The sequence below is a fragment of the Chamaea fasciata genome, unplaced genomic scaffold (genome assembly GCF_029207755.1).
Source record: "Chamaea fasciata isolate MVZ Bird 193981 ecotype frontalis unplaced genomic scaffold, bChaFas1.0.hap1 SCAF_17, whole genome shotgun sequence".
Lineage (NCBI taxonomy): Eukaryota > Metazoa > Chordata > Aves > Passeriformes > Sylviidae > Chamaea > Chamaea fasciata.
The window spans coordinates 12792569-12817465 of record NW_027094102.1 but is presented as its reverse complement, the minus strand read 5'-3'; the positions used below and the strand labels follow the sequence as shown (position 1 = coordinate 12817465).

The 24897-nt window shown below is 55.0% G+C and overlaps 2 protein-coding genes across 4 annotated transcripts in view; one reads left to right on the top strand and one right to left on the bottom strand.

Annotated features, from left to right (window-relative positions):
- Positions 1-4089: 4089 nt before the first annotated feature.
- On the bottom strand, positions 4090-23473 carry ZNF341 (zinc finger protein 341). Of its 2 annotated transcripts, none has more exons than XM_066198595.1 (15): positions 23225-23473; positions 19384-19494; positions 18109-18296; positions 16889-17041; positions 15792-16022; positions 14381-14573; positions 13785-13869; positions 12585-12775; positions 11494-11687; positions 10321-10529; positions 8973-9069; positions 8064-8196; positions 7170-7281; positions 6337-6407; positions 4090-5178 (listed from the first exon to the last, which is right to left on the bottom strand). In XM_066198595.1, the coding sequence occupies exons 1-15, from the start codon at positions 23253-23255 to the stop codon at positions 4667-4669; spliced, it is 2511 nt and encodes an 836-aa protein (XP_066054692.1). In that variant the 5' UTR covers positions 23256-23473; the 3' UTR covers positions 4090-4666. The 2 variants fall into 2 exon arrangements, with proteins under 2 accessions (XP_066054692.1, XP_066054691.1); XM_066198594.1 differs by having other exon boundaries at positions 10327-10529; positions 23225-23365.
- PXMP4 (peroxisomal membrane protein 4) overlaps positions 23391-24897 on the top strand; it is a 13057-nt gene continuing 11550 nt past the window's right edge. For both annotated transcript variants that reach the window (XR_010723267.1, XM_066198597.1), the window contains exons 1-3: positions 23391-23822; positions 24121-24183; positions 24687-24885. Coding sequence is in view for 1 of the 2 variants with exons in the window: in XM_066198597.1 (XP_066054694.1) it covers positions 23692-23822; positions 24121-24183; positions 24687-24885 (393 nt within the window). In the remaining variant the exon portion in view is untranslated. The remainder of the gene's footprint in view (positions 23823-24120; positions 24184-24686; positions 24886-24897) is intronic.

Genomic DNA, 24897 nt, shown 5'->3' with positions numbered 1-24897 from the left:
CACGCCGGAAAGGCGGGGTCTCCCGAGCGGAACCCGGCAGTGGCGGTGGGGCGTGCTGGCGTCACGGGGCTCGCTGACGTCACGGGCGGTGTGATGTCACGGGAGGCGGGGAGGGGCCGCGGGGGAAGGGTCACACAGTCACTGAGGGGTTAACCTGTGCCCGAGAGCTGACCGCCACGTCCAGACCTTCCTTGGACACCAAACCTCCCTGGGCAGCCCACTCCAGTGCCTGACAACTTTTTTCATCAATAAATTCCTCGTAATATCCAACCTGAGCCTCCCCTGGCCCGGCCTGAGGCCGTTCCCTCTCTCCTGTCCCTGTTCCCTGGGAGCAGAGCCCGACCCCCCGGCTGTCCCCTCCTGGCAGGGCGCTGTGCAGAGCCCCAAGGTCCCCCCTGAGCTCCTTTTCTCCAGGCTGAGCCCCTTGCCCAGCTCCCTCAGCCCCTCCTGCGGCTCCAGACCCTTCCTCAGCTCCGTTCCCCGCCCCGGACACGCGCGAAGTGACCAAGAAGTGCCCACGGCAGCCTGCCCAGGGCCGCCCTCCTGTCCCCGCTCCTCCCCCGGCAGCCATCCCCAGTGCTGCCGTGACTCCCCTTGCTGTGCCCCTCAAGCCTGCTCCGGTGCTGAGATAGATAACCTGTTGGAGAAGTTATTCTTTCAAACTCCCCTTTCTAATGTGCCAACTGTACAAAAGCAGGTCTTTAAGCCCACAGGCAGGATTGTTTAATGGTGGTGACTCACTGTGAGCTCAGTTCCTGGACACTTGAGTGACACGCTCTGAGCTGTGGGGGCAGCACGGACATCATTCCATGACGTAATCCATAATTTCACAGTCCCTACGTACAAAATCCCATGAGGAAGTTGAGTCTCGAGTACCTCGGCCTGGTGCCAACTGGATACTTTTGACTTCTCTTTTTTGTGCTTGGCCTCAACCACCTGTAAAAGTGATAAACCCCCATCTTCAGTCACAGCAGGGTTGTGACAACAGTTAATTAACAACAGACCTAGACAATAATAATGTTTGTCACTTGGAAATCACCCAAGAAAATTGAATCACTTCTTTGGAGCAGGGCTGGGATATCACACACCACGTGGAAAAGAGGAAAAATGACCCAACCAAATGCTTGTTGGGTAAGAGAGCTTTTTTTGTGCCCTGAGTAAGAGGGAAAAGCACTGCTCTGGGAAACACAAAGAACGTCCTCCGTAGCAGGTGGGAATTCAGCAAGAGAGCCTTGTAATGGCTCGTGCCCTGTTCCATCTCCCTAACACTGCAGGTAGGTGGGAAAGGCAAATACACAGGAAAAACCACTGAGGCTGATGGAAACACTGCCAGGGCAGGAAAGCTCCAGCTGACAGCACAGCAGGCTGAGGAGAACAGGGGGACGGAGGGCTTTTACCTGCCCTTTTCTTCCTCCCACAAAAGTGCCAGCTGTCACTGAGCTCCACAGACTTTTGCCCTGATCCAGTTCTTCCTGGGAGCTTCCAGAAAATGCCAAGATTCTTCCAGAGCTGGGTTTGTAAAGAAAACAGCAGTGCCCAGGACACAGGATGGAACCAGAGAGAAAATCAGTGCCCGGAGCACCTCCAGTCCACCCCAGCCAGTGGGCAGGGCTCTGCCAGGGAAACAGAAACAGAGCGATTTCAGGCAGAAATCTTTCCTGCAGGAAATGGAAGAGCTCGTAGACATCTGAGTTTGCAGGAGCTGAGGCAGCTGGACAAGAGTGGGGCAGGGAGGACAATCACTCCAAGGTTTACTCTGAGAGGACAATCATTTTGCTCAGGATAAAACTTGTTCCAGTTCATCACCACCCCATGTGCAAACACCTATCAAGCATCCAGGGTGGCATCTCTGAGCCCTCATGTCCCACAGTTATGTCAGGGGAAGTCCCCAGCTTTGTACCCTCAGCAGCCACACACAGGGTAGCTGTGTGGCTCTGCTCCCATTCCCTGAGTTACACCCAGTGCAGCCAGCTGGGTTCCAGCATCCCACTGAGCTGGGGGAAAGCAGGATTTGGGAAGGGCAGGCCAGGTCTCCAGACAGGGCTTCTGAGCTGAAGGAGCTGCACCCACACATCATCGCCCCAAAATAGACCAGACTGCACAGACCACATAATGACATCTACAGTGTGGGACACAGGGGAGGGAAATAGGAAAAGTATATTTAGCCAACTATTTCCTGATCCTGTTCCCCTCCTGAGAGAGCAGAGCAAAACAAACACTGTGGGTAAATAAACTCTGCCCTTCAAAGCACACAGAGCTTTCACAGAGGCACAGACACGCCTAAGGAGGAAGGACCACCTGGATGTCCCCGGCCCAGTCAGCTCATGCCAAGCACATCCACTCAGGGCAGGACGCTCTGTGCAAATTGGTAATGAGGGTCTCAGGACCCCTCTGCAGCCTCCTTCCTTATACTGAGTCAGAATCATGGAATCACAGAGTGGTTTGGGTTGGAAGGGACCCCAAAAATCATCTTATTTCATCCCCTGCCATGGGCAGGGACACCTTCCACTATCCCAGGTTGCTCTAAGCCCTGTCCAGCCTGGCCTGGGACACTTCCAGGGATCCAGGGGCAGCCACAGCTTCTCTGGGCAACCTGTGCCAGGCCCCACCACCCTCACAGGGAAGAATTTCCTCCTAATATCACATTTAAATCTTCCAACAGCTTGAGGCCATTCCCCCTTGTCCTGTCACTCCAGGCCCTTGTGAAAAGTCCCCCTCCAGCCTTCTCGTAAGCTCCTTTAAGTACTGGAAGTTGCCACATTTCAACACGTCCCTGTCACCTCTCTTCCCATCCCTGTGCACCTCTGGAGCCTGGCTCCACCTTCTCCACCCCCTTCGATGAGGCAGGGACAAGACTTCTCTTTAACCTCGGGTAAACGCTCAACAACCCCTTCTCCCAGCCTCCCCTGAAGCCCTGAGCTCCATTTCCTCCCACGCACCAACAGCTGGAGGTGCACAAACATCACCAAAAGAGTGAAATGAGCAGAAAGTCAGGGAGTGAGCAAAGTGAAGTGGTGGCAGGACCTGTCCAGACTGGAACTGTGAGACTGTGTCCCAGTGGTGACAGTGTAAGCCATCATTACCTGATGCAGTCAGGGAGCACAGTGTACCTCTCCAAGCTGCTCTTCTGAACATTTAAGGAAGGATACAAGAACACCTTGAGGTCAAACACTGGGCTGGATCAGACCAGTCAGACCAGTAATGCTGGGCTGACTGCTGCAATGGCCAGAAGAGCCACAGAGTCCCAGACACAGCCAGAATTTCTGTACCCAGCACTGACTGAACCCTGCACCACCTCTGGATAAACAGGCTGGGAATGCAGCACTGTGCACCCACTTAACACACAAACTCACCTGGGAAAGCTCAGCTTGGCTTGCCCTACACTTGGAGCAGGGAGAAAGCGTGGGAGAGCAGAGCAAGGGGACACAGCCCAGGAGAACCTGGAGGCAGCAGGGAAATGCAGGTCTGGGTGCAGATCCTTCCCCAAAAGCCAGTGCATCCTGTGGCAGTGGAAAACAGGAGGCTGAGGGCAGTGCAGGAGGGAAGGAGCCTGGCAGGGCACTGGAGCAGGCAGCAGCTCCCTGACCTGCCTGGGCTCCAAGACCCACCCCTGCACCTCCTGCACCAACATGGCACAATGGGAATTCCCAGTTTCTGGGCTTGGTGCTCCTGTGCTGGCTTAGGAAATCAGAGAAGCCAAGAGGACAAAACAAATGTCCCAGTCACACCAGACTTCCTTGCTGCTCAACCACACCAACTCCCCACTGAAACTACTGACAAGAACTGAGCTGAGGGAATGCAGAGGCTTCTCTGCAGCACTGGGCCCAGAGCTGACACTGGGACATTGGCTCCTGGATGCATCACAGGTTTCCTGTGTGACCATGGCCAGATCACCTCCCCCAGCCCTTAGTGGCCTTGCTGAACAGAGGGGTCACATTTAACTGTTCCCAGGGATTGCCTCATTGATGTCTAAGGCACTCAGAAATCCCTGGATCTGGGAAAAAACCATGAACAAACACTGTGGAGAGAACAGCACCCAGACAGAAGAGCCCCCCCACCCACAGAACTTCTCACACATGACTCTACACGTGAGGTCCAGGGTGTTTATAACGTGTAGTACAGACACGGTGATCTTTCTACTGAGACAGACAGAGAGAAGATACCAGACAGAAGTCTATCAGGGTATTTCTGAACAATGCTCCCAAAGGATCTCAGGATGAACTTGCTTCCACTAGGAAGGATGTTTGCTCTCAGAAGGGCCACCCAAATACTGGGCAATACAGCTTTTAGGCCAGAAAAACCACAGATGGGACAGGCTGTGATTTGCAAAGCCACCTGATTTCAGCAGCTCTGTTTGTTGCAAGTTTGCATGGTCCTTCTTCTTACCCTGATTCAGGGATCTTTGTCTTTCTTGCCCTAAGCTGACCCGTGGTGCAGAGGGACAAGAAATAATGGAGCCACTCTCTTCAGTGCCTTGTAGGCGTCAGTGGGCTCCAAGCAGTCCTCTGCCCAAGGACGGGAAGAACCAGTGGAGATGGAAGCCATTCTCTCCCATATCCCTCCACCTCCCCAGAAGAGCTTTGGTCTTTTCCACGGGGATAAATTTGAGCACCAAGTCAGACAGTGCCAGCAGCAGCCCCCAGCCACACAGTGGCTCCGGGCATTGTCACTCCGAGGTCTGGATGTACACGGGGACAGCCAGCATGGTGCATGGCCCGTCCGAGGCTGTCTGCAGCTCTGCCAGGGCCAGGTTGGAGGCCATGCTGCTGGGCTGCTCAGGGACCAGCTCCGAGTCAGCAGCTCCCGACCCGCCCACCACGATGGACAGGACGGCGTCCGACTCCTGGAAGGGCTCTTTGTTGGGGCCCCCCTCGGGGGGGCTGTCCCCCGCAGCGCCGTCCTTGAGCTCGGGCAGCCCCAGCACGGCGGGCAGCGCCAGCCCCGCCTTGCGGGCCCGCCCCACCCGCTTCTTCTGCGCCTTCCTGAGCTGCAGCTCCTTGTCCTTGGGCGAGCCCAGGCGGCACTTGTGGTCCCTCATGTACTTGTGGCGTGTGAAGCCCTTGCTGCACGTGGGGCAGCGGTATTTGTAGTTGCCGGTGTGCGAGCGCTGGTGCTCCACCATGTGTGCGCGGCGGCTGAAGGACTTGTTACAGTACTGGCACTTGTGGATCTTCATCCCTGCACACAGAGAGAGAGGGGAGTTACACCCTGCCACCCCACCGGGACAGCCTCACCTCCTCCTCCAAGGAGGTGCTCCCTGATCAAAGGGAGGAGACACTGTGCCACACGCGGTAAAGGGTGGTGGGTACAGCTTCAACGTCCTTAGTGAAGTCAGAAAGTGTCCTGAGCTGGGAGGGACCCACAGGATCACCCAGCCCAGCCCTGTCCCTGCACAGACACCCCAACAACCCCACCCTGGGCATCCCTGGCAGCGCTGTCCAAAGGCTCCTGGAGCTCTGGCAGCCTCGGGGCCGGGACCGTTCCCTGGGGAGCCTGGGCAGTGCCAGCACCTCTGGGGAAGAACCTTTCCCTGATTTCCAGCCTGACCCTCCCCTGACACAGCTCCAGCCATTCCCTCAGATCACAGAGAGCAGAGATCAGTGCCTGTCCCTCAGCAGGAAGCTGCAGACTGCAAATAAACACTCTTGCCTCAAGTAAGAGCATTAAAATATCACCAAAAAAAACATGTCAGGTAACTGATGAAAATGTAAAACAATATTGAAGTATTGTTTCTTTCAAGTGTATTTAATAAATAAAGAAAATTTCACTTTTTTTTCCTCTCCAAAATATGGGAATGTACAGTCTGAAAGAACCCATGACTGCATTATCGGCCCATCCCATCTGATCCCACTCTGCAGGGCTTTGGGCACAAGGAAAGATGTCCAGGTTTACCCCAAGAGATAAAAGTCTGATTGTTCCCTGGGGCATGGGAATAAATAATGGGAATAAATGATTTGTCTGTATTAGAATTGGGAGCATCATTTTTGGAACACAAGAAGGGAATCAAATCCCATGAGATCTTTTGCATGTGAGATGGGACTGGGGAGGAGTGGACAGAGCACTGGATATTCCCACTTGATAGCAAACAGACCAAATAACCCAGCTCAGCTCCTGAGTCTCACCAGCAGGCCCTGCCTACAGATTATATTGTCTTAGAAACCAGCCCAAATCTTAGACATAATCCTGAACAGACACTCACTTAAACAGGCCTGCAGCAAAACAGAGAGATAAAATCTAAAGCTAGTAAAGGATTCTTATTTATCAGGCTTAGTCCTTCTGTCACATGCTCCTGCAGCACCACAGGGAATCCCAATCACTGCATTCCCAACCACTCACCTGAATGGGACAGAATGTGAGCCTTCAGCTTGTCAGGCCTGTTGAACTCCTTATTGCAGCCTGTGTGGCTTCTGCAACAACAACAAATGCTGGTGAGATGTGGGAATCAGCTGAGGAGCAATGTATAGACAGATCTCAGATCATGAAGAGACCCATGACCCTTCTCTTGAGCAGCACCTAGATGTTTCTGTGCAGCCTCAGCAGGAGTTCCACTACTTCAGCCTTTCTGGGGAAGGGCAAGGACTAAACAGGCTGCCACAAGGATGTGTGGCTTTTCCTAAACGACCCATGGTCTGTGCCTCCCCATGAATGCTCTGAAATGCAGCAGGCTCAAGATCCCAGCTGGAGACAGAAGTATTTTGGAAGGAGGTATGAGGTTGGCTGGAGCAGGGAGAAGCCAGTCAGTCCTGGCTATCTCAGAAAGTCAATGGCTGTGCCCTGGATTTGGGACTGCACCTTCCAAAACTCGGTTCCTCTGGCTCCATTAGGCCTGATGCTGTCACATGCTTTTGGAGACACAGCAGTGAGTGAGAGCCCATCATCCAGGGAACCTCTGTGGTCAAGTAATGCTCCTTCTCTTTCTAGTGCTCCCCCAAGCCTCCCATGAAGGCAGGAGCTATTTTACATGGCTGATGAAGCAATGAAATGTGGCCCTGCAGGAAGTCGGTAACAAAGAATTGGGACTCCTGTGCTGCCAGTTCAACAGCACATAGCATTCCAACCTCCCCAGGCAGCCTGGTAGGTGCCACAGTGTCCCCTGGGATACCTGCAGGGCACATCCCCCCATCCCAGCCCCGCCGAGACGTGCTGTCACGTGCAGACACACTACATACGAGAAGGGACATTTGTATTTCTTGAAGGGCTCATGGATGAGCATGTGGCGCTTGAGCTTGTCCTTGCGGTTGAAGGCTGCGTCACACACCGAGCACTTGAAGGGCTTCTCACCTGGGGAGAGACACCTGGCCTCAGGGACAGTCCAGCCACACAGGCTGCTCTGGCCATGGGCAGGGCACCAGGCCAGCTGGGCCACACTGTGAACTTCCCTGCCTGCCCTATGGATAAACCACACAGAATCAGGTTGGAAAAGACCTTCAAAATCATTGAGTCCAACCTATAACCTAACACCGCCTTGTCAGCTAGACTGTGGCACTGAGTGCCACATCCAGTATTCTCTCAAACACCTCCAGGGATGGGGACCCTAGCCCTTCCCTGAGCAGCCCATACCAATGCCAAATCACCCTTTCTGTGAAATTCTTCCTGATGTCCAGTCTAAACTTCCCCTGGCTAACCTGGCACAGCTTAAGGCTGTGTCCTCTTGGCCTGTTGCTGGCTGCCTGGGAGAAGAGACCGACCCCTACCTGGCGACATTCTCCTGTCAGGGTGTTGCAGAGTGATAAGGTCTCCCCCGAGTCTCCTTTTCTCCAGGCCAAACAACCCCAACTCCTTCAGCCTCTTCTCAACAAAATAATAAATGGATGGGCACAACCTGTGCTGCACGCTGTTCGTGCTCTCCAGGGCCAAATTCCTTGGCTCTGCCACCACAGCAAGTGGGGAAGCCCCTACGTCCCTCATTCCTAACTAGTGCAGTGCTGGGCACCAGGCTGAACCAAACCCATCGATCCGAAACCACATTACTACAAATGACTGAGAGCCAACCCTGTCACTCCTGCCACCAGGGCACAGGGCTGTGGCCCAGAGGGGACGGGCACAGGGGGCAGGGGCTGTACCCGAGTGGATGTGGGCATGCAGCTTGAGGTAGTGCTCCCGTCGGAAGAACTTCTTGCAGATCTGGCACTTGAACTTGCTGCCCCCGCCGTGCGTGGGGATGTGGCGGCGCAGGTACCGCTCGCAGGGGAACACCTGCAACACACACACACGCACACCTGTAACACACACACCTGTAACACACACACACACACCTGCAACACACACACAGAGCTCAGAGGGGAACAACTGCAACACACACACACAGAGGTCAGAGCCAGCATCACACACAGGACACCACGGAGCTGGCACAGGGGGTGTAGCCAGGATAGAACACATAAGAATCATGGAATGGTTTGGGTTGGAAGGGACCTGAAAGATCATCCAGTCCCAACACCCCTGCTGTGAGCAGGGACACCTTCCACTGTCCCAGGTTGCTCCAAGCCCTGTCCAACCTGGCCTTGGACATTTCCAGGGACCCTGGGGCAGCCACAGCTTCTCTGGGCAACCTGAGCAAGAAGCTCAATCACTGTTTCCCCAGGAAGGATGCACTGTGAAAACCTTCAGGATTGTATAAGGAAAGTACAGCTAGAGCTTTAAAAACAAGCCAGCAAAAATTCCAAACAGAAAAAGCACCAAAACTTTCTTAAGAGACATAAGCTGTCAATTGTGGAACAGCACAATGCTGAGGACCAGCATCCCAAAAGGATACCCAGTCTCCCACCAAAGCCAGGAGAGGAGGATGGGCTGGGCAAGGATCCCCAGGAGTTCCTACCTTCCCCACAGAGTTCATTTCACTTTCTGCTTCCTCTTAATCTGTTCATCCAAGGCTCCTACTCATGCTGCTGAGGGTTCCTGTCCCCAGCAGAGGTTTTAGTCTGACCTGGCTCAGTTTTAGCTGAGCCCTGGCTCAGGCTGTGGTCAGCACTCACCTTCTGGCAGTGAGGGCAGGGGAAGTTGTGCGTTGCTGTCTGCAGATGGTGCTCCAGGGCTTCTGGGGTGGAGTATTTATTGACACACTTCACACACCTGCATGTGGAGAGAAAGGACAGGGCCTGTGAGTGAGGCTACTGCAGCAAACCCCACACCACAGGCAGACCTACCCAGCCCAGCCACCTTCCAGGGTGATCTCTGACAGGATTGATACAGGAAATAACCACTTAGGTGCTCTAAAACCTCAGCAACCCACATGCCAGCTCACACTCACATTGAGCATCCTTCAGAGAGGGAGATGCTGGAAAACTGGGTGGAAGAACATTTAAATACTAGTGCACTTGCCACAGGCTGCCATGGGAGCACCCAGACCTGAGCAATTTCCCACACTAGTTCCTCATGGAGACCAGCCTTAGGTAAGGACTTCACTTCAAACACCTCCTTCCATCTCCACTGCGTGAAGACATCAGCCCCCAGAGAAGGAGCTGAGAGTGGGGACACGGCATGGCAGGGGTCACACAACCCAGCAGTGTTTCTGCCAGAGGGCTCTGCCAAAGCTGACTGACGGCAGGCCCCATCAGCAGTGAGGACAGAGGCACCCACACCCTGTTCCTGCTGTGGAACCCCTTCTCCCTAGGTCAGACTAAAACCTTCTCAAGCTCAAGCAGGGCTCTGATCTCAGAGATCCCCACTACTAAGCTGTAGAACAAAGCTCTGTAGAGCAAGGATAACTAGAAACCATGGTCTAAGGGCAAGAATTAGCAGACATTTATTCCATTAAGTTCCTGAGTGACTCCAGTATCTCCTGGGCTTCCTACTCCCCCTGAACATTTCTGTGGGCATTTCAAAAGCTCTGTGGAGGTCTTTGTGGAACTCCTCACACTCTCCCTCCACACTAGTAGAAAAGCTTTCCAAGGAACTGACCCTTTTGCAGCAAAGGGATAGGAAATTTTTTCCTGGGCATGACTTCCACAACCCACAATCCCTTTGCTGCAGGTGAAGAATCACAAAGAACAAGCAGGGAAGGATGTCCCTGGCTCTCTGACCCAGCCCAGGGCAGGTTCAGCTGTGCCCATCTCACTTTTGACTGGTGATAAGAGGAATTGCAATGATGGGACCTTCCCACATGACCAATCCCAGCTTTTCACTGTCATTCAGAGAGATTCTCTGCATTCCAAGCGCTTGGCCCTTGCAGTCTGGTGGAGGGACCCTCCCCATGCGCCACCTGGGTGTCCAAAAGCACCACAGCCACCGGACACAAGGCCCCCTGTCCCCTCTAAGGTCCCATCAACCATGCTCTGCACCCACTCACTCCTACAAGCCTTGTGAGCAGCGATTGTACTGTACTTGTACACGGCCATGTCCTTCTTGGGGCTGTGCTGGGGCAGCAGGCTGTGCGAGTACTGGTGCACGCCCAGCTCGTACAGCGAGGGGAAGTCCTTGCTGCACAGGTGGCAGCGGTAGCTCAGCTCCTCCTGGTGGCTCTTGATGTGCTCAAGGAAGGACTCCAGCTTCTGGAAGGTCTGGGCACAGGTCTTCACCACACATTTGTATACCTGGGAGAAGGGAGAGCAACTGGAGATGCTCACCATGGAAACAGGCAGGGAAAACCCTGTGCCAACAGGCAGAACTGCTGTCCTTTCTGGAAAGAAGCACAGACTGTCAGGGCACACCCCTGGGAAAGCAAGGTGGGACAAAGGGGTGCTGATGTGAGGGCCTGAAACCACTCGAGTGGGTGGGACCACAGCACCCCAGAAGTGATTGTGCCAGGACCTGAGAGCTGCCATTTACACTGAAAATTTTGGACTTCGCAGAATCATAGAAGTTGGAAAAGATCCCCAGGGTCAGCAAGTCCAATCTTTGACTACCTTGTCAACTAAACCACAGTGCCAAGTGCAGTCAGTTACAGAACACTTCCAGGGAGGAAGACTGCACCACTTCCCTGGACAGTCCAGTCCAGTGCCTGACAAACCTCAGTAAATAAATTCCTTGTGATGTCCAACTTGAACCTCCCCTGGCACAGCTTAAGGCTGTTTCCTCTTGTCCTGCCCCTTGTGGGAACAGAGCCTGACTCTCCCCTGGCTGCACCCTCCTGTCAGGGAGTTGTGGAGAATGAGAAGGTCCCCTCTGAGCCTCCTCTTCTCCAAGCTGAGCACCCCCAGCTCCCTCAGTCACCCCTCCTCTGCATTACTCTCTAGAACCTTTCCCCAGCTCTGCTGCCCTTCTGTGGACAGGCTCCAGCACCTCCGTGTCTTTCTGGAAGTGAAGGGCCCAGAACTGTAAACACTTCACTTCTTTGCTTCCTCCCTAGCCACCCAAACCTGTTTGGCTGAATTCTCACTCAGTTTTCGAAGTTTCCAAAGCCACCCAAACCACACAGCTACAACCCTGAGAGCTGAGCTGCACGTGAAGAACTGGCACCTCTACAGACCAAAAGGCTCAGGACAGACCCCCATAACAGCCACATTATATGAAACCATTGCCAATATTGCCACCCACACAGGCACCCTCTGTCCCTACCTGCTCATTCTTGTGCTGTGTCATGTGTGACTTGAGCTGGAAGTAGGTGTTGAACTTGCTGGGGCAGAACTGGCACTGGTAGGAGCTGTCGATCAGGACGACCTGTTTGGCCTCCAGCTTGCCCACCTCGCTGTCCTCCAAGGGGCTCAGCTCCGGGGCCGGGGGCACCGCGTTCCTGGAGGGCTGGGACAGACCTGGGCACAGGGAAAGCCACAGCCTGCCATGGGACAGCTCTGGCAGCTGCTCTGCAAGCACCATGCTGCCAGGACACACCAGGCTCTTCCTCCCTTTCAAAGACAGACTCTTTAGATCAGATGAATCTCACTAACAGGGCTGTTTAAAATTTGTTGACGCATTATTAAGGGCTCTGACTACTCCATCTTCCCCTCCCAGCCCATTCTCTTTTCCAGGGATATAACTGTGCTCTGTGGAGCAGGCAGAGAACAGGCCCCCAGCAGGGAACCAGAGCTGGATTTACTCCCACCACTGGCAGGAGACAGGAGGTAATATCCAGCCAGTGGTTCACAGCCCAAGATGCCTACAAAGAGCAGCTCCAATTGTCTCTTGTCCTAGACATGACGTTGTCACTGCATTCCCTCCCCTACCAGGTCTGGAGCCACAAGCAGAAAGGGGATCCAGACACCAGCAAGGAGCTCTTCTCTGCCTCAGGTATTTACAGGTGGCCACTGTGGCCAGATGCAGCCTGGGCACGACCAGCACAGTGCAAGGCCACAGCACTGGGCTATCCTAAACCTATCTGTCCCCTAGGCCAGAGCTGGCAGGTGTGGCCTGTGCACTGCCAAAGCCGCACTGCCAGGGAGTGAGAAGGGGCAGACACCTTGCCCTGTTTTTGCACATACTGGGACAGAGTTTGGAGCCACTGTCTCCACCAGCACCTGAACCCACCATGGGGGTATGAAATGATGCAGCTGGAGCTGAGCAAATGCCACTCTTAGTGTGAGATTTTAAACAGTACCAAGGAATGCAAACAGCACACACAGCTCCCCTCCCTCCCCGTGTGCAGGCGCAGAGACCTGCAGCCTCCTCACAGCACTGCCCTGCCCCACACAAACCATCCCCAGGCACCACACCTGTGTTCTCCTCGTCCTCAGGCTGGCTGGGGTTCAGGGCCATGACCTGCACAGTGATGGAGTTGCGGGAGATGGTGCAGCCCAGCCCTGGAGGCCACACCTTATGGGTCTGCATGTGCTTCTTCACGTTGGACTTCTGGGCAAAGGCTCGGCCACACACGATGCACTGGAAGGGCTTCTCCCCCGTGTGACTGCAGGAGAAGGCACCAGGTCAGCAGATCCAGCAGAGAGGAGGCAGTTCCCAGGCAGGGCCCAAGGGGGGTGGCTGCCAAAGGACACTGCTGGGCACTCAGCCTGGCAGGTCACACCTGGACCCACCAAACAAGGGCTGTGAGACCTGATACGCCAGAGGAGGTGGATGGTGAGAGGCCTGGGGAAACAAGGCTGGCGCACAGACAAAACACTTGTGGTTTGGGAATGACAGGGGATCAAAGGAAGGAGCAGGAGAGGAAAACAGCTCTGCAGCAACATCAGGGCATTCACTGTCAGGGTCCCTGCACAGACCTTGGGCCTCATCACTTTCTCAAGGGTACAAGCCTTTTCTTTCCTGTCACACTTCTCTCTCCTGCACACATCTCTTCTAGCTTGCAGCCCCCTCATGTGCCTGAATGTGCTCTCCTTTGTCCATAGCAAAAGGTCTTTCTACTCTGCCCTTCTGCTTCAAGAGGAAGTGAAGAGTCCAGACTGGGAAGAGGTGCAGAAACCACCACTTGTTCCTTCCCATCAGTTCTGAGTCCACCTGACTCCACTGGGGGAAAAAACTCTGCAGATTTCAGCTTCCTCCTGCCAGGGAAAAGCTCTCTGACTAGAGCTCCCTGTACAGACACTGAGCTTGGCTTACTCTTTTCTAACAGCAGCAAACAGGAAGGGAGGGAGAGAAAAGGGAAGGGCAGAGGCAAGCAGTGGGAATGCTGCTACTCCAGTAATCAGGTGACAAGAGGTTTGGCTGTTAAGGTCTCATCAGCAAGGAAAATGAACCTCCAGTCCCAGCACATAATCAGCATGAAGATTACATCCACAATACAGCCTTCACTCCAGTCACTGGGGAAAAGGTATCCTGGGGTGAGAGGAATGAACAATACCTGCCACTGCAGCACAGATTCTGGGACGTGACAAACTAGACTGCACAGACTCCCTCAGCAGAGCTGTGCCCTGCTCCAGCCCAGCAACTCTGCTGTGTGCAGGGTAGGGCACTGTTACCTCCTGATGTGCTGCTGCAGGTCGAAGTTCTTGGTGAAGGCCTTGTCACAGTATGTGCATTTCAGCTTGGGGGACTTGGGTTTGCCTGAAAGGAAGAGCACACACAAGAATGAGATCATGTGGCACAGCCCTGCCCCCACTGCATCACAGGGCCCTCACCCCAAGACATGACTGTTCAGGACCAAGAATAAAGAGCGTATGGAAAGATAACATCTGCCTGGCCAGACTGGGGAGTGGTTATGGGCACAAACATTCATTTAACACAGCCTGAGCCAACTCTATGAATCCTGAGCAGTGCAGTCTGGTGGGGCAGGGCATCAGACAACAACCACTGCCTTCCAGGGACCTCTCCAGCGACAGAGCACCAACCTTGAAGGTGCTTTGGGCATTGGGAAAAGACTCAGCATAAGTGAGAGAAGCGCCTCAGCTCTGTCTCTGCTGTGAACCCACCAGGTCACTCACCAGTTTCATGTGAGGCCACCATGTTCCCCCTCCAGAGCTGCACAGCCAATGCCACCCCTCAGGGAGCCCATGGCTCAGCAGCCCAGCTGGGACCAGCCCAGTGACCCTCAGGGCAAGTGCAGGAGGGGACTCACCTTCCTGCAGCCCACTCTCGTTCTTGCAGCGGCGAGTTTTGGCAGCAGCAGGGGAATCAAAGCCAACCACGGAGCCTCCTGCACTGCTCAGAGGGGTGGGAGCACTGGAGCTCTTGGCCTTGAACCCCTGCTTCCCAGGGCTGTACACAGGGGGAGAGGGGTACACGGGGCTTTCCACACACTGGCTTGGTACCTGTGAGAGGGCAATTCATCAGTGGAACAGGTTTGCTACAGAGAATAATACCATGCCCTAATTTCCATCTCCATCCACACCAGGCTGCAGTTGGGTTGACTTTTCTTCTGCCAAACTGGATCAAATTTCTGGTTCACCAGTCCAACAATGTCTCTCTAACCAAAACTAACACCCTGCACAGTGTGAAACTCCTGCTGAACATCAAAAAGCATCCAGAAGTTATTACAGCAGGAACAGGGAAGCAAAAAAACACTCTGAGGGAACTGTCTTGTCCCTCATCTGTGTCTCATGCCTGGAGAAGTTTCTTATCCCTCTGGAGCAGGTTATCAGAAGGATCAGGTTATCAGAAGGATCACTGCTGACACTGTGGGTTCACAGCAGTCCTGAAGCAGGGATCTCCAGGTCCTGCTGCATGTCCTGGCAAGACTGCAAAGGGGAAGGAAGGCACAAGGAAACTCCAGGTGCCAAAGCACGGCTGTTTACGCCAGCATCAAGATTAGGAAAGAACACTTAAGAGACAGAGCGATCAGTCTGGGGTGATAGTTTAAGGGCATTTCTGCTGCCCACCCTGATGAATTAACACAGACCACTACTTGTCCAAAATCCCCATCCATTCCTGTCCACTGGCACTTCCAGGTCAGATGCCAGTAACACAGGAAAGCATGCCAAATCTCAGTTACACCCAGCAGTTCCTGCCGTGAAGGGCGGTGCAAATGTAGAGACTGCAAACAGCTGATCCACCAGTAAATCCACCTTGCCTGTGCCATTCTTTGGACTTTTCTCTCCACATAAGCCTGAAGTGTGCAGTGTGGTGCTCTGTGCATCTACAGAACGTGAGCCCCTCACCTCTACTCCCTCTCACTCCCAACCCGTGCAGGTATCCCTCAGCCAGAAACAAATGTTCAGGTCTCCTAAGCCTGTGCCAGTCCTCTGTCTCTCTTAGCTGTTTCTCCTGTTCTCAGAATCCTCATCATCTTACTGACCTCCTTCTGTGTGCTACCTTCTCCCAGAGAAAATAATGGTTGCCAAATAACCTAGCCCAACTTCCCACACTATAATTCCACACTCCTCAAGGCCAGATTGGATGAGGCTTGGAGCAATCTGGTCCAGTGGGAGGTGTCCATCCCGAGGGCAGGAGATGAGCTTTAAGGTCCCTTCCAACCCAACCCATTCTGTGATTCTCCGAGGACAGATCCTCAGGAGCAGCCCCGGCCTTACCTCCAGGGGCGGGTAGGGCTGCATGCCCAGGGTCTGGATCTCCACGGTGCTGGCTGCTGCCATGGGAGCAGGGGCACTGTAGACCTCCACCACGCCGCTGCCGCCGCCGGGCTGGCCCGGGGCGCCCAGGCTGGGCGGGGCAGGCGGCGGCTGCGGCGGGGGCGGCGCCGGGGGCGGCGGCGGCGGCGGCTGGGACAGGTAGCCGGCCCCGGCGTGCATATTCATGCTGCTCTGCAACCAGAGAGACACCGCGCGCTGGAAATGCGGCAGCCAGGAGCCGGAGGGGCTGCTCCCTCACACACGTTCCCCGTCCCAATTCGCCTGCAGGAGCAGCGGTGATGTTGTGGCACAACACAGCACACCCAGCTGGCAGGTTGGAGCGGAGTGTGCTGGAGGCCTGGGGGTACCTGTGGGCACACATTGCCTCCTCCAAAACACAAGCCCCACTGCTTTTATTGCTTTGCTTTTAAAGCTTCTAATCCTTCTGGTTACAAGGATTATTTTCAAAGCATGGAGAGCATGTACAGCCCAGCCAGCCTAGGGAGAGCCCAAACAATTCTCCCAGGAGGGAGGAATCCATGGAGTAAGCTGACAAGGGCCCTGGAAGCCAATCATTATATGGGAGATCTAAAAAAGCTGGAGAGGCCACACTAAAAAGATCTGAGCATCCGGCAACAAGCAAGTTTGTGAGCAACACTAGGCTGTGTGGGGCAGTGAAAACACTGGAGGGAAGGAATGGGGCACCCAGAGGGATCTGGACAGACTTGAGAGGTGTGTCTGTGTGAACCCCGGGGAGTCCAACAAGACCAAATGCAAAGTGCTGCACCGGGGTCAGGGCAATGCCAAGCACAGACTGGGCAGTGAATGGATTGAGGGCAGCCCTGACGGGAAGGACTTGGGAGTGTTGGTGCATGAGAAGCCCTGAAAGCCAACCACGTCCTGGGAGGCATCCTCAGCAGTGTGGGCAGTATCCCTGAAGTGTCCAAGGCCATGCTGGACAGGGCTTGGAGCAATGTGGGATGGTGGAAGGTGTCACTGCCATGGCCAAGGGGTTGGGGCTGGGTGAGCTCTACCCTGGAGCCCCACAGGCCCCTTACCTGCACTGGGGGCTGCACTGCTGGCAGGGGCTGGTCCAGGGAGGTGAAAGCAGACATGGCTGACATCAGCACCTCGTCACTGACCAAGATGTTCCCCTGCACCAGGGTCTGAATCAAAGGTGAAGGGGGAACCGTGATGTATGTAGAGATTTGCTGAAAGAAAAGAAAAGAAAGATACACTGTTAACCAGAAACAGGACAAAACAATACCCAAAAAACAATGACACTGCTTTTTACTGAGCCTCAGGGTCTCTGTTTTCACAGCCTCTGGTCAGCAGTGAGCCACAGAAATCATCTGCAGCTTCCTGCTGAGTCCGTGGGAGCTCTTAGCTCCACAAACGTTCTTCAGAAAGGAGGAAAAAATATCACAGTGGCTCAGAAAGTAGCCATTGGCTGCAATTCAAGTCAGGGGTTATTAAACAAGATCTGCAGGACAAACTGGTCACAGACAAGTTCAGGCCTCTCCTAGGTGCTTGCCCTAGCAAGGGGAAATGGAGAACTCAGGGAGGCTGCTCTGGCTCAGATGGCGAACGTCAGGCTCTCTTCAGACTGGACTCAGGTTATAGCAGGGGAGGGAGGCTGTTGAGTTTTTTGGCACTTAATGACCTGTTTTTGCAGCCCTGGGAAGAAGCACCATCCACTGGGACTACATTAACTTGCAAAAAGCAGTCGGTTTGAAAGTACTTTGAAAGCCACTTACATGTCCTGCAGCAGGGACTCACACTGGAGGATTCTCTAGGGAATGAGTTACTCTGGAGGGGATACTCCCCAAACATTCATCACACCACATTATGTGGATGGGCTTATTTGCAAGAATGAGAGAGAAGGGATGCAGGGATGAAGCTGCTTCACTTCTGCCCAGGAGCCAGAGCACAGCCCAGGGGACAGCAAGAGCCACAGCCCCCTGAGCACTGTGAGAGTGCAGACAGGCTTGTGGCCAGGCTCTGACACTGGGGCTCTTCAGTGGAGCCCAGGTCTGGCTGCAGCACAGACAGAACACAAAATCCCTTCTGTCCTGTCCTGAGAAAAGGCAGCCAGACACTCCTGCTGGAGGACACCTCACTGCAGAGGGCCCCGTTTTAACCACGAGGTGAAAAGCCAACAAAGGCACAACAGCTGAGCCTCCTAGAGAAGAGCTCAGTCATGAGGCAGCACTGGATCTCAGACCATCACCCTGAAGCCCCCAAAGCCCAGAGCAGAGGCTGTGCCTGCAGGCGGTACCTGGCGGCCGGCGCTGGGAGCCTGCGGCACCGAGGTGATGGACGGGCTGTAGGCGCTGTTGGTGGCCAGGGACACCGAGGACAGGGCCGGGGCACTGCCCTGGCACTGCTCCCTCTTGTGGGTCATGAAGGCAGGCAGGGAGTTGAACTGCTTCTTACACTTCCCACACAGGAACACGTCTTCGTCATCTGCAGTGAAGGAGAGCAGAGCTTCAGGCCCTCTCCTGCATACCCCAGGGCTCCATGCAGCAATCACAGTGAAGGGTAACAGGCACCTTGGGCTCTCAGCACCCCGAGGACATCATCTCAGGACAGAGCAGCTGTCAGGGCCAAGCTGTCCCTCCTCGCCAGGCCCAAGCTCTCCCTAAAGCCAAGTGATGTGACTGAGCCCATCTTAGCCCTGCTCCCATTCACAAACCCCACAGCCTCCCTGGGACACACTAATCCCACTGTCTGTCCTCTCACTCCAAATACAGGAACAACCAACCTTGCCCCTGTAGCACCCTCTGCTTTTAGTCAAAGCAGCTCCTTCCAAAGCATCAGCATTATGCTGGCTGAGGCAGATTTTATTACTCAGGCTGCACAAAGCACGAGTACCTTGGATAAGGACACAGAGTCACTGTCAGCTTGTGTCCTAAAGCCACCCCTCCACAACACTGCTGGGTTTTGGCACCTATGCCTGATGTTAGAAGCAGAAAGACAACGCAGTTACATGTCCCAGCTGAAATGTGCAGCGTTAGCAAACCACACATCATGTGCACTCCATGCAGGCAGACTCACAAGGCTGTTCCCCTGTCTGAGCCACAGCCTGAAGTTGGCCATTTTTGGGGACAGAGACTGTAACTCCTCAGGGGATAACTCCCCATCCACCCAGCAAGGTCTAGTCCAGCACTGTGAGGGTCCACATGCACATAAATGACCAGCTCCCGTGTTCATTCTCACAGAGATGCTCCAGGACTGAAGCACTTGAGCATCTCCAGAGAAGGGGTGAATATTAAATAAAAAACATGAACAGTAACAGGCACTAGAAATGGGGACAGTGGCTCTTCCCTCCCTTTGTATCTTTATTGGAAGCTCATGGTCAAGTCTCTTGTCATGACCACCACCAAAAACATCACTGCTCACTGGGGCACCTGTCCCTCCCTCCTGCTCTGCCTGGTCGTGCTGAGGGCTCACAGCAGCACCCTACACCCCCAGCTGTTCTGCCAGCTGTGCACACTGCAGGGGAGATGCAGCCCTGCTGCCCCTGTCCTGTCCCAACACCACCAGGACTCACCCATGGGCTGGATGGCGGCGGAGGAGTTGACACTGGGAGCTGACGGATCCGTGACACCTCCCTGTCCATCCAGCAAGGACTGCACAGCCAGCACTGTCTGATTGTCCATCCCTGAAAGGAGACAACAGCACGGATGGCAAACTGCACACAGCCACACAGGGAGTGTTTGGGCACTGGGAGCTCACTCCTGAGCCCTTCTCATCCTCTGCTCCACAGCACCAGTGACCACACAACAGCAACACTCCCACCTGTCTCCAGAACTCCTTTGGTGCAAAAGGAGAAGGGAAGAAGGGCAAGGAAAGCCAAAAGAGGGTTTGGTTTCAGGCACTTGCTGCAGAGAGGAAGGATGCTCGTAACACTGGGTATGAAAAGAGCTGAGAATGTGACAGGGAGTGTGAGGATGTCACAGGGCAGAAGCCTGGGGTGGAACTGCCCGGGGATGCAGCACAGACACCAAGCTGGGGCAGACAAAATCCTTGTGTGCAGCACCTCTCCCAGCAGCAGTGTCACAAATGCCTCCCTGTTTTCCAGGCCAGCATTCCCAGACCTGATCAGACACAGGGCACACACACACCCAGTCAGATTTGTTGTTACAATCACCTTACTTGCTTTGGCACAAACATTTTTCACTACAGCTAACACCTTTTAAAATATTCCAGATAAAACCAGAAGATTGGGAGTGCTCATCTTGGGAGACAACCTGGCCAGCAGACATGGGACTGTGGATTAAGCATGAAACACTCTCTTTTTAGAAACTGAATGTAAAGACACAAAGGACAATCTGATTTTGGAAGAAAAAGAGCAAAAAGGGGTGATTTTTATGCACCACTCCTTCCTATCACTCTTTTATGACACAGAACTCACAAAAAAAGCAAATGGCACAGCAAGGTTGTATGTTACATCTTGTGGATTAAGGGAGCGAAGAAACCTGGGGGATTCTTAGGTGCTTTTTCACTTCCAGATCTTTGCAAAACGAAACTGCAAAGCACTGAACTCTGAATTACATGGCACAGGAAAGGAAAATCAATCGGTGTGACCATTCCTAAGCAGTGAGGTGAGGACTGTGCTGAGATGAGGAGAGGTTGCTCAGCAGACAGCAGCAGGAAAGCCAGTGAAGCACCACAGCAGTTCACAGCAGAAGGGATCAGCATAGCAGGAGCATCCACCACCCCAAGTTCCTCTAGTTCCTCTCTAACATTTCTCCTGAACATCTGCAACATTACCTTCTTGATGGGGAGCACCCATATAATCTACAGCCTTTTAAAGATACCCTAAATACCCATTTCTCCTGCATTTCCAGTGTGAAATATGCCACATTAAGATTCTGTGAACACCCTTCTCATCCTTTCACCGAGGAGATGCTGCAGAGCCTGCTCGTGTCCCTGGCAGAGAGCAGAGCACCATCCTCCAAGGGCACAGGCAGCTGCTGGAAGGCAGCAGATCCCACTGCATCACACTCTCCCATCAAATTCCCACCATGCACAGATCACAGAGGCACAGCAAAGCTGCAGGTCCAGTTCTGCAAGCCTTGGCTGGCAGGGAGAGCTGGAGGCAGCCCTGCAGCTCAGCCCTGCTGGCAGAACAGCTCTGGAACAGTGCTGGGAGGGTCTCCTCACTGCAGTCAGACCTCCTCCTGCACAAATCACCTCTGGCCAACTGCAGAGGCAGCACTGCAGGCTTCTGATGGCACAGCCAGAGCACAGAGGGGCGTGGAGCAGCTTCTCCAGCAAAAGTCAGCTAGGAGGAAAAGAAGGATCAAAAATTCAGGTGAAGTACAGCACGGGGATAATTAGGATTGCACAAACAGTGCCACTCTTGATGTGCCTGGCACTGGACAACTGGGTTTCCTTCTGGCACAGTCACATCTTCCAAGGAAAAAGCCAAACAATTCCCTTGGTCCCACTAGGAGGAAGAAGCTTGAGGAGAGGCCAAGACCTGAACACAATGATGCAGCAACATTGTCAGTGCTGCACTCAGCCTCTTGATGCAGAAAAATGGCCCAGGACAACAGAAATCTTTATTTGGCAATTCAGAATCCCTGCACTTCACTGAGTAACCGCACAACACCACGCTTCCCAGGGGAAAGCCCTGAGGACATGGCTAACAAGCCACAAAGACAAGCTTGGTTACATGGATGCCAGTCACAGCCATCCCCAGACTCCAGGAGAAAGCTCTGGCTCGATCCTGCCCTGCCTACAGCCAGCACAGTCCGCAGGATGCTCCTCATTCCTGGAAGTTAAAAACCCAGCTCCCTCTGTCCTGGCAGCAGCAGGAGCTGAGGTCCCAGAGCCTGACAAAATCCAGGTGATTCGGGGAAGCCAAGATAAAAGCACGGGACTACTCATCTGTGCCATTTTTCTCCCCTTTCAAATTCCTCTCAGCTGGAGATGAAACAAGACTGTCCATGTCACCCAGGTGCTAATTTGCCCCGGTGATAAAGCCTTTTTTTCTGACAGGAGCACCAGGTGCTTCAGTGACAGGTGAAGATGCACCTGTGCCCTGCAGCACCCTGAGACCAGGCTGCTCTAAGAATGCCAAGTCACCATCGACTTGTAATCCAATCAACAAGACAAAACAAACAAGCTCAGGCACTAAAAGCTGCCAATTGCTGTGGGCTTAAAAAAACCCCACCCTCTTTCAGTTTGCTAAAAAGCTTTGGTGTCCTGAATGCTGCAGGGAGACTAACACAATGAGGAGCTGATTGCAGAGAGGAAATAGGGGTGTAACTACAAAGGGAGCTGGCAAATGCACCAAGTAATCTGACAAAATAGAGGAAAGTATTTGTTTTCTGCTCCTCTCTCTGCTGCTGTTGTCACAGGTGATATTCAAAAGCAGAGGTGACAATTCCAATGCCACACCTTCCAGGCAGTGGTGCCTCCCCATGTAAAGGAAAATACATCTGTAATCCAATTTAGGAAATCAATGCCTATGAAGTAGTTTCTCTCCAAAGAGGCTGAGCCCAGTGTCAGATGCCACAGCTTGGCACCTGGCTGTGACAGTGTCCCAACACTAAAGTGACATGTATTCGAGTACAGCCCATCCACCCACAGCACAGGCACTGCCCGGGCTGTGCCAAGAGCAGTCACTGCTCACAGTGCACAGGGGCCAGCACCCAGCCAGGCACCATCCCCGGGGCTGGCACAGAGCAGGCACCATCCCCGGGGCCGGCAGTGTGAGCCCCGGGGCGTGGGGAGGATGAGGGAGCCCAGCATGCAGGGACAGGGGAGGCACAGCAGCGTGGGGAGTGCCCTGGGCATTGGTGGTCATGTTTCCTGGGCACAGAGACACGGTGATGGGAATGGCCCACGGGCAGGGCACAGGGGCAGGGAGGGCATGGAGTGTGCAGGGGCAGGATGGGGACGGGGTGCCCTAGAGCAGCAGTCACAGGGCACGGAGGGTACGGGATCCTCGGGGGCCGGGCAGTGGCACGGGGCAGGGATGCGGCGCCCCGAGCACAGGCCTGTGGTCACTGAGGGCTCCCCGGTGCACGGCGCCGGGCGGTGCGGGGATGCCGCGGCGGGAGGCGGCACCGGGCCGGGGGACCGGAGGTGACAGCGGTGCCGCAGGGAGCCGCGGACGCCGGGGCGAGCCCCGGGCTGCGGGCGGGGGCTGCACCGTGTCCGCGGGGCGGGCAGCGCAGGAGCGGCGCGGAGACAGCCCGGGGCTACCGGGAGCGCCACACGCCGCGCCGGGCCGGGCCTCACGGGGCGGCCCCGCGGCGGCCGCCGGTCCCGCGCGGCGGCGGCGCCGGACAGGGGAAGCTCGGAGGAGCGGGGGTGGCGGCCCCGGCTGTCGCCGCGGCCCGGGAGGTCCCGGCGCGGCCCCGCTGTGGCCCCGTTACCTTCCAGCGCCTCGAAGATCGCCTGCGCCATCTTGGAGCGGCGGCGGCAGCGGCGCCGCCAGGGGGCGCCCGCCGCCCGCTCCGGGCCCACAGCGCGGGGGAGGCCCCGGGGCGGGGGCACCGTGTTCAACTCGGGGCGCGGCGGAGCGGCGCTGCGGCACACCGGGGAGGGACCGCCTGCCGGCCGCCCCTGCCCTGCTCGAGCTCCCGGTGCGGCCGCGGCGGCCACGACCCCCGGCCCATGACCGGGCTGTGCCGGGCCGGCCTCACCGCGGCGCCCGCCGCCCTCAAGGAGCGGGTGGGCGGGACGCCTCGCTCGGCCCCCATTGGCTGCAGGACAGGCGCTGCGAACCAATGAGAGAGAGGCCGTGCCGCCTATTGGTCTAGAGCCGTGATTGACACGAGTGACAGCCTATGGAAGCGGCAGGCGGGGCACCGCCCCCGGAAGCGGCGTGCGGCGGGGTGCCATGGCCGGCGGGGCCATGGCGGGCGGTGGGGATTCGTTTCGCGCCCTGCTCCGCGCCGCCAACGCGCTCCTGCGGCAGCGCCGCTACCACGCCGCGCTCGCCGTCATCAAGGGCTTCCGCAACGGCGCCGTGTGAGTGCCGGGCCCGGGCCGCGGGGTCGGTGGGGAGGCCGGGGATGCGGTGGCGGGGCTGTGGGGGGCGATTCCCTCTCCCTCAGCTGCAGTTGGGGTGCTCCGAGCTGGGTTTGAGATCCCCTTTGGGCCCGGCTCGCTGAGCTGCGTGTGCTCCCGGTTTGCTGTGCTGCTGCTGGGCTGGCGTCAAAGTCGTAGATATTTGGCTAAATTGCTTTTTTCGGTTGTCAGTAGAATAGAAATACAATCGTTTCATGGTACAAAACGAATTCTGTGAAATATCTGTCCGCCTTTACAGTTATGGAGCCAAAATCCGCGCCCCGCACGCCCTGGTGATGACTTTCCTGTTCAAGAGTGGAAGGTATGAGCCCTAATCTGCATTTCTGTGTCGCTGCTTGGAATGTTTTCGTTCTAGCTGTCCGTTTTTCAAGTTTCCAGAGGGTTTAAAAAGTAGGGGGATGTGTGAGCCATGGTTGAGCCTTGTCCTGATAGTGAAGCAGACAGAAATGTATGTGATTGAGGGAGTTAATCACTCGTGGAATGGTTGATGAGAAGCAGAGGGGGAATTAGCAGATCCCAATAACAATGTTCTGTTCTGTGGTGAAATATGGGGACCCAGGCTACAGCAGTGCACTTTGTGCACTGTGTGCTAGAGGTTTGCATTTAACAACAAAAAAAAAAGTTTTAAAAGGGCTGTTTGAGCAATGAGAAAATGAAACAGAGCCCACAATCTGGGTAGGGCTGTGCTCTGCTGAGAGGATTTCTCCTCCTCCCCAAGACATTCCTGGGCCACCCAGTGACCAGGCTGAGTGAGTGCAGGGTCCTGCTTTTCCCCTCTCCTGAGTGTCTGTTTGTTTCCCTCAGTTTCAGGGAGAAGCTGAAGTCCATTGCCCAGGCCACATATGCCCACTCCAGGAACCTGGCTTATTTTGTGTTCACCTACAAGGGGCTCCTGGCAGCACAGAACCGCCTGCAGGGGAAAAAAATCCCTTTTCATTCTTTCCTTGCAGCCTGCATTGGGGGCTGGCTGGTCTTTGGTGACAACAATCCCATCAACAGCCAGGTAAGGGCACTT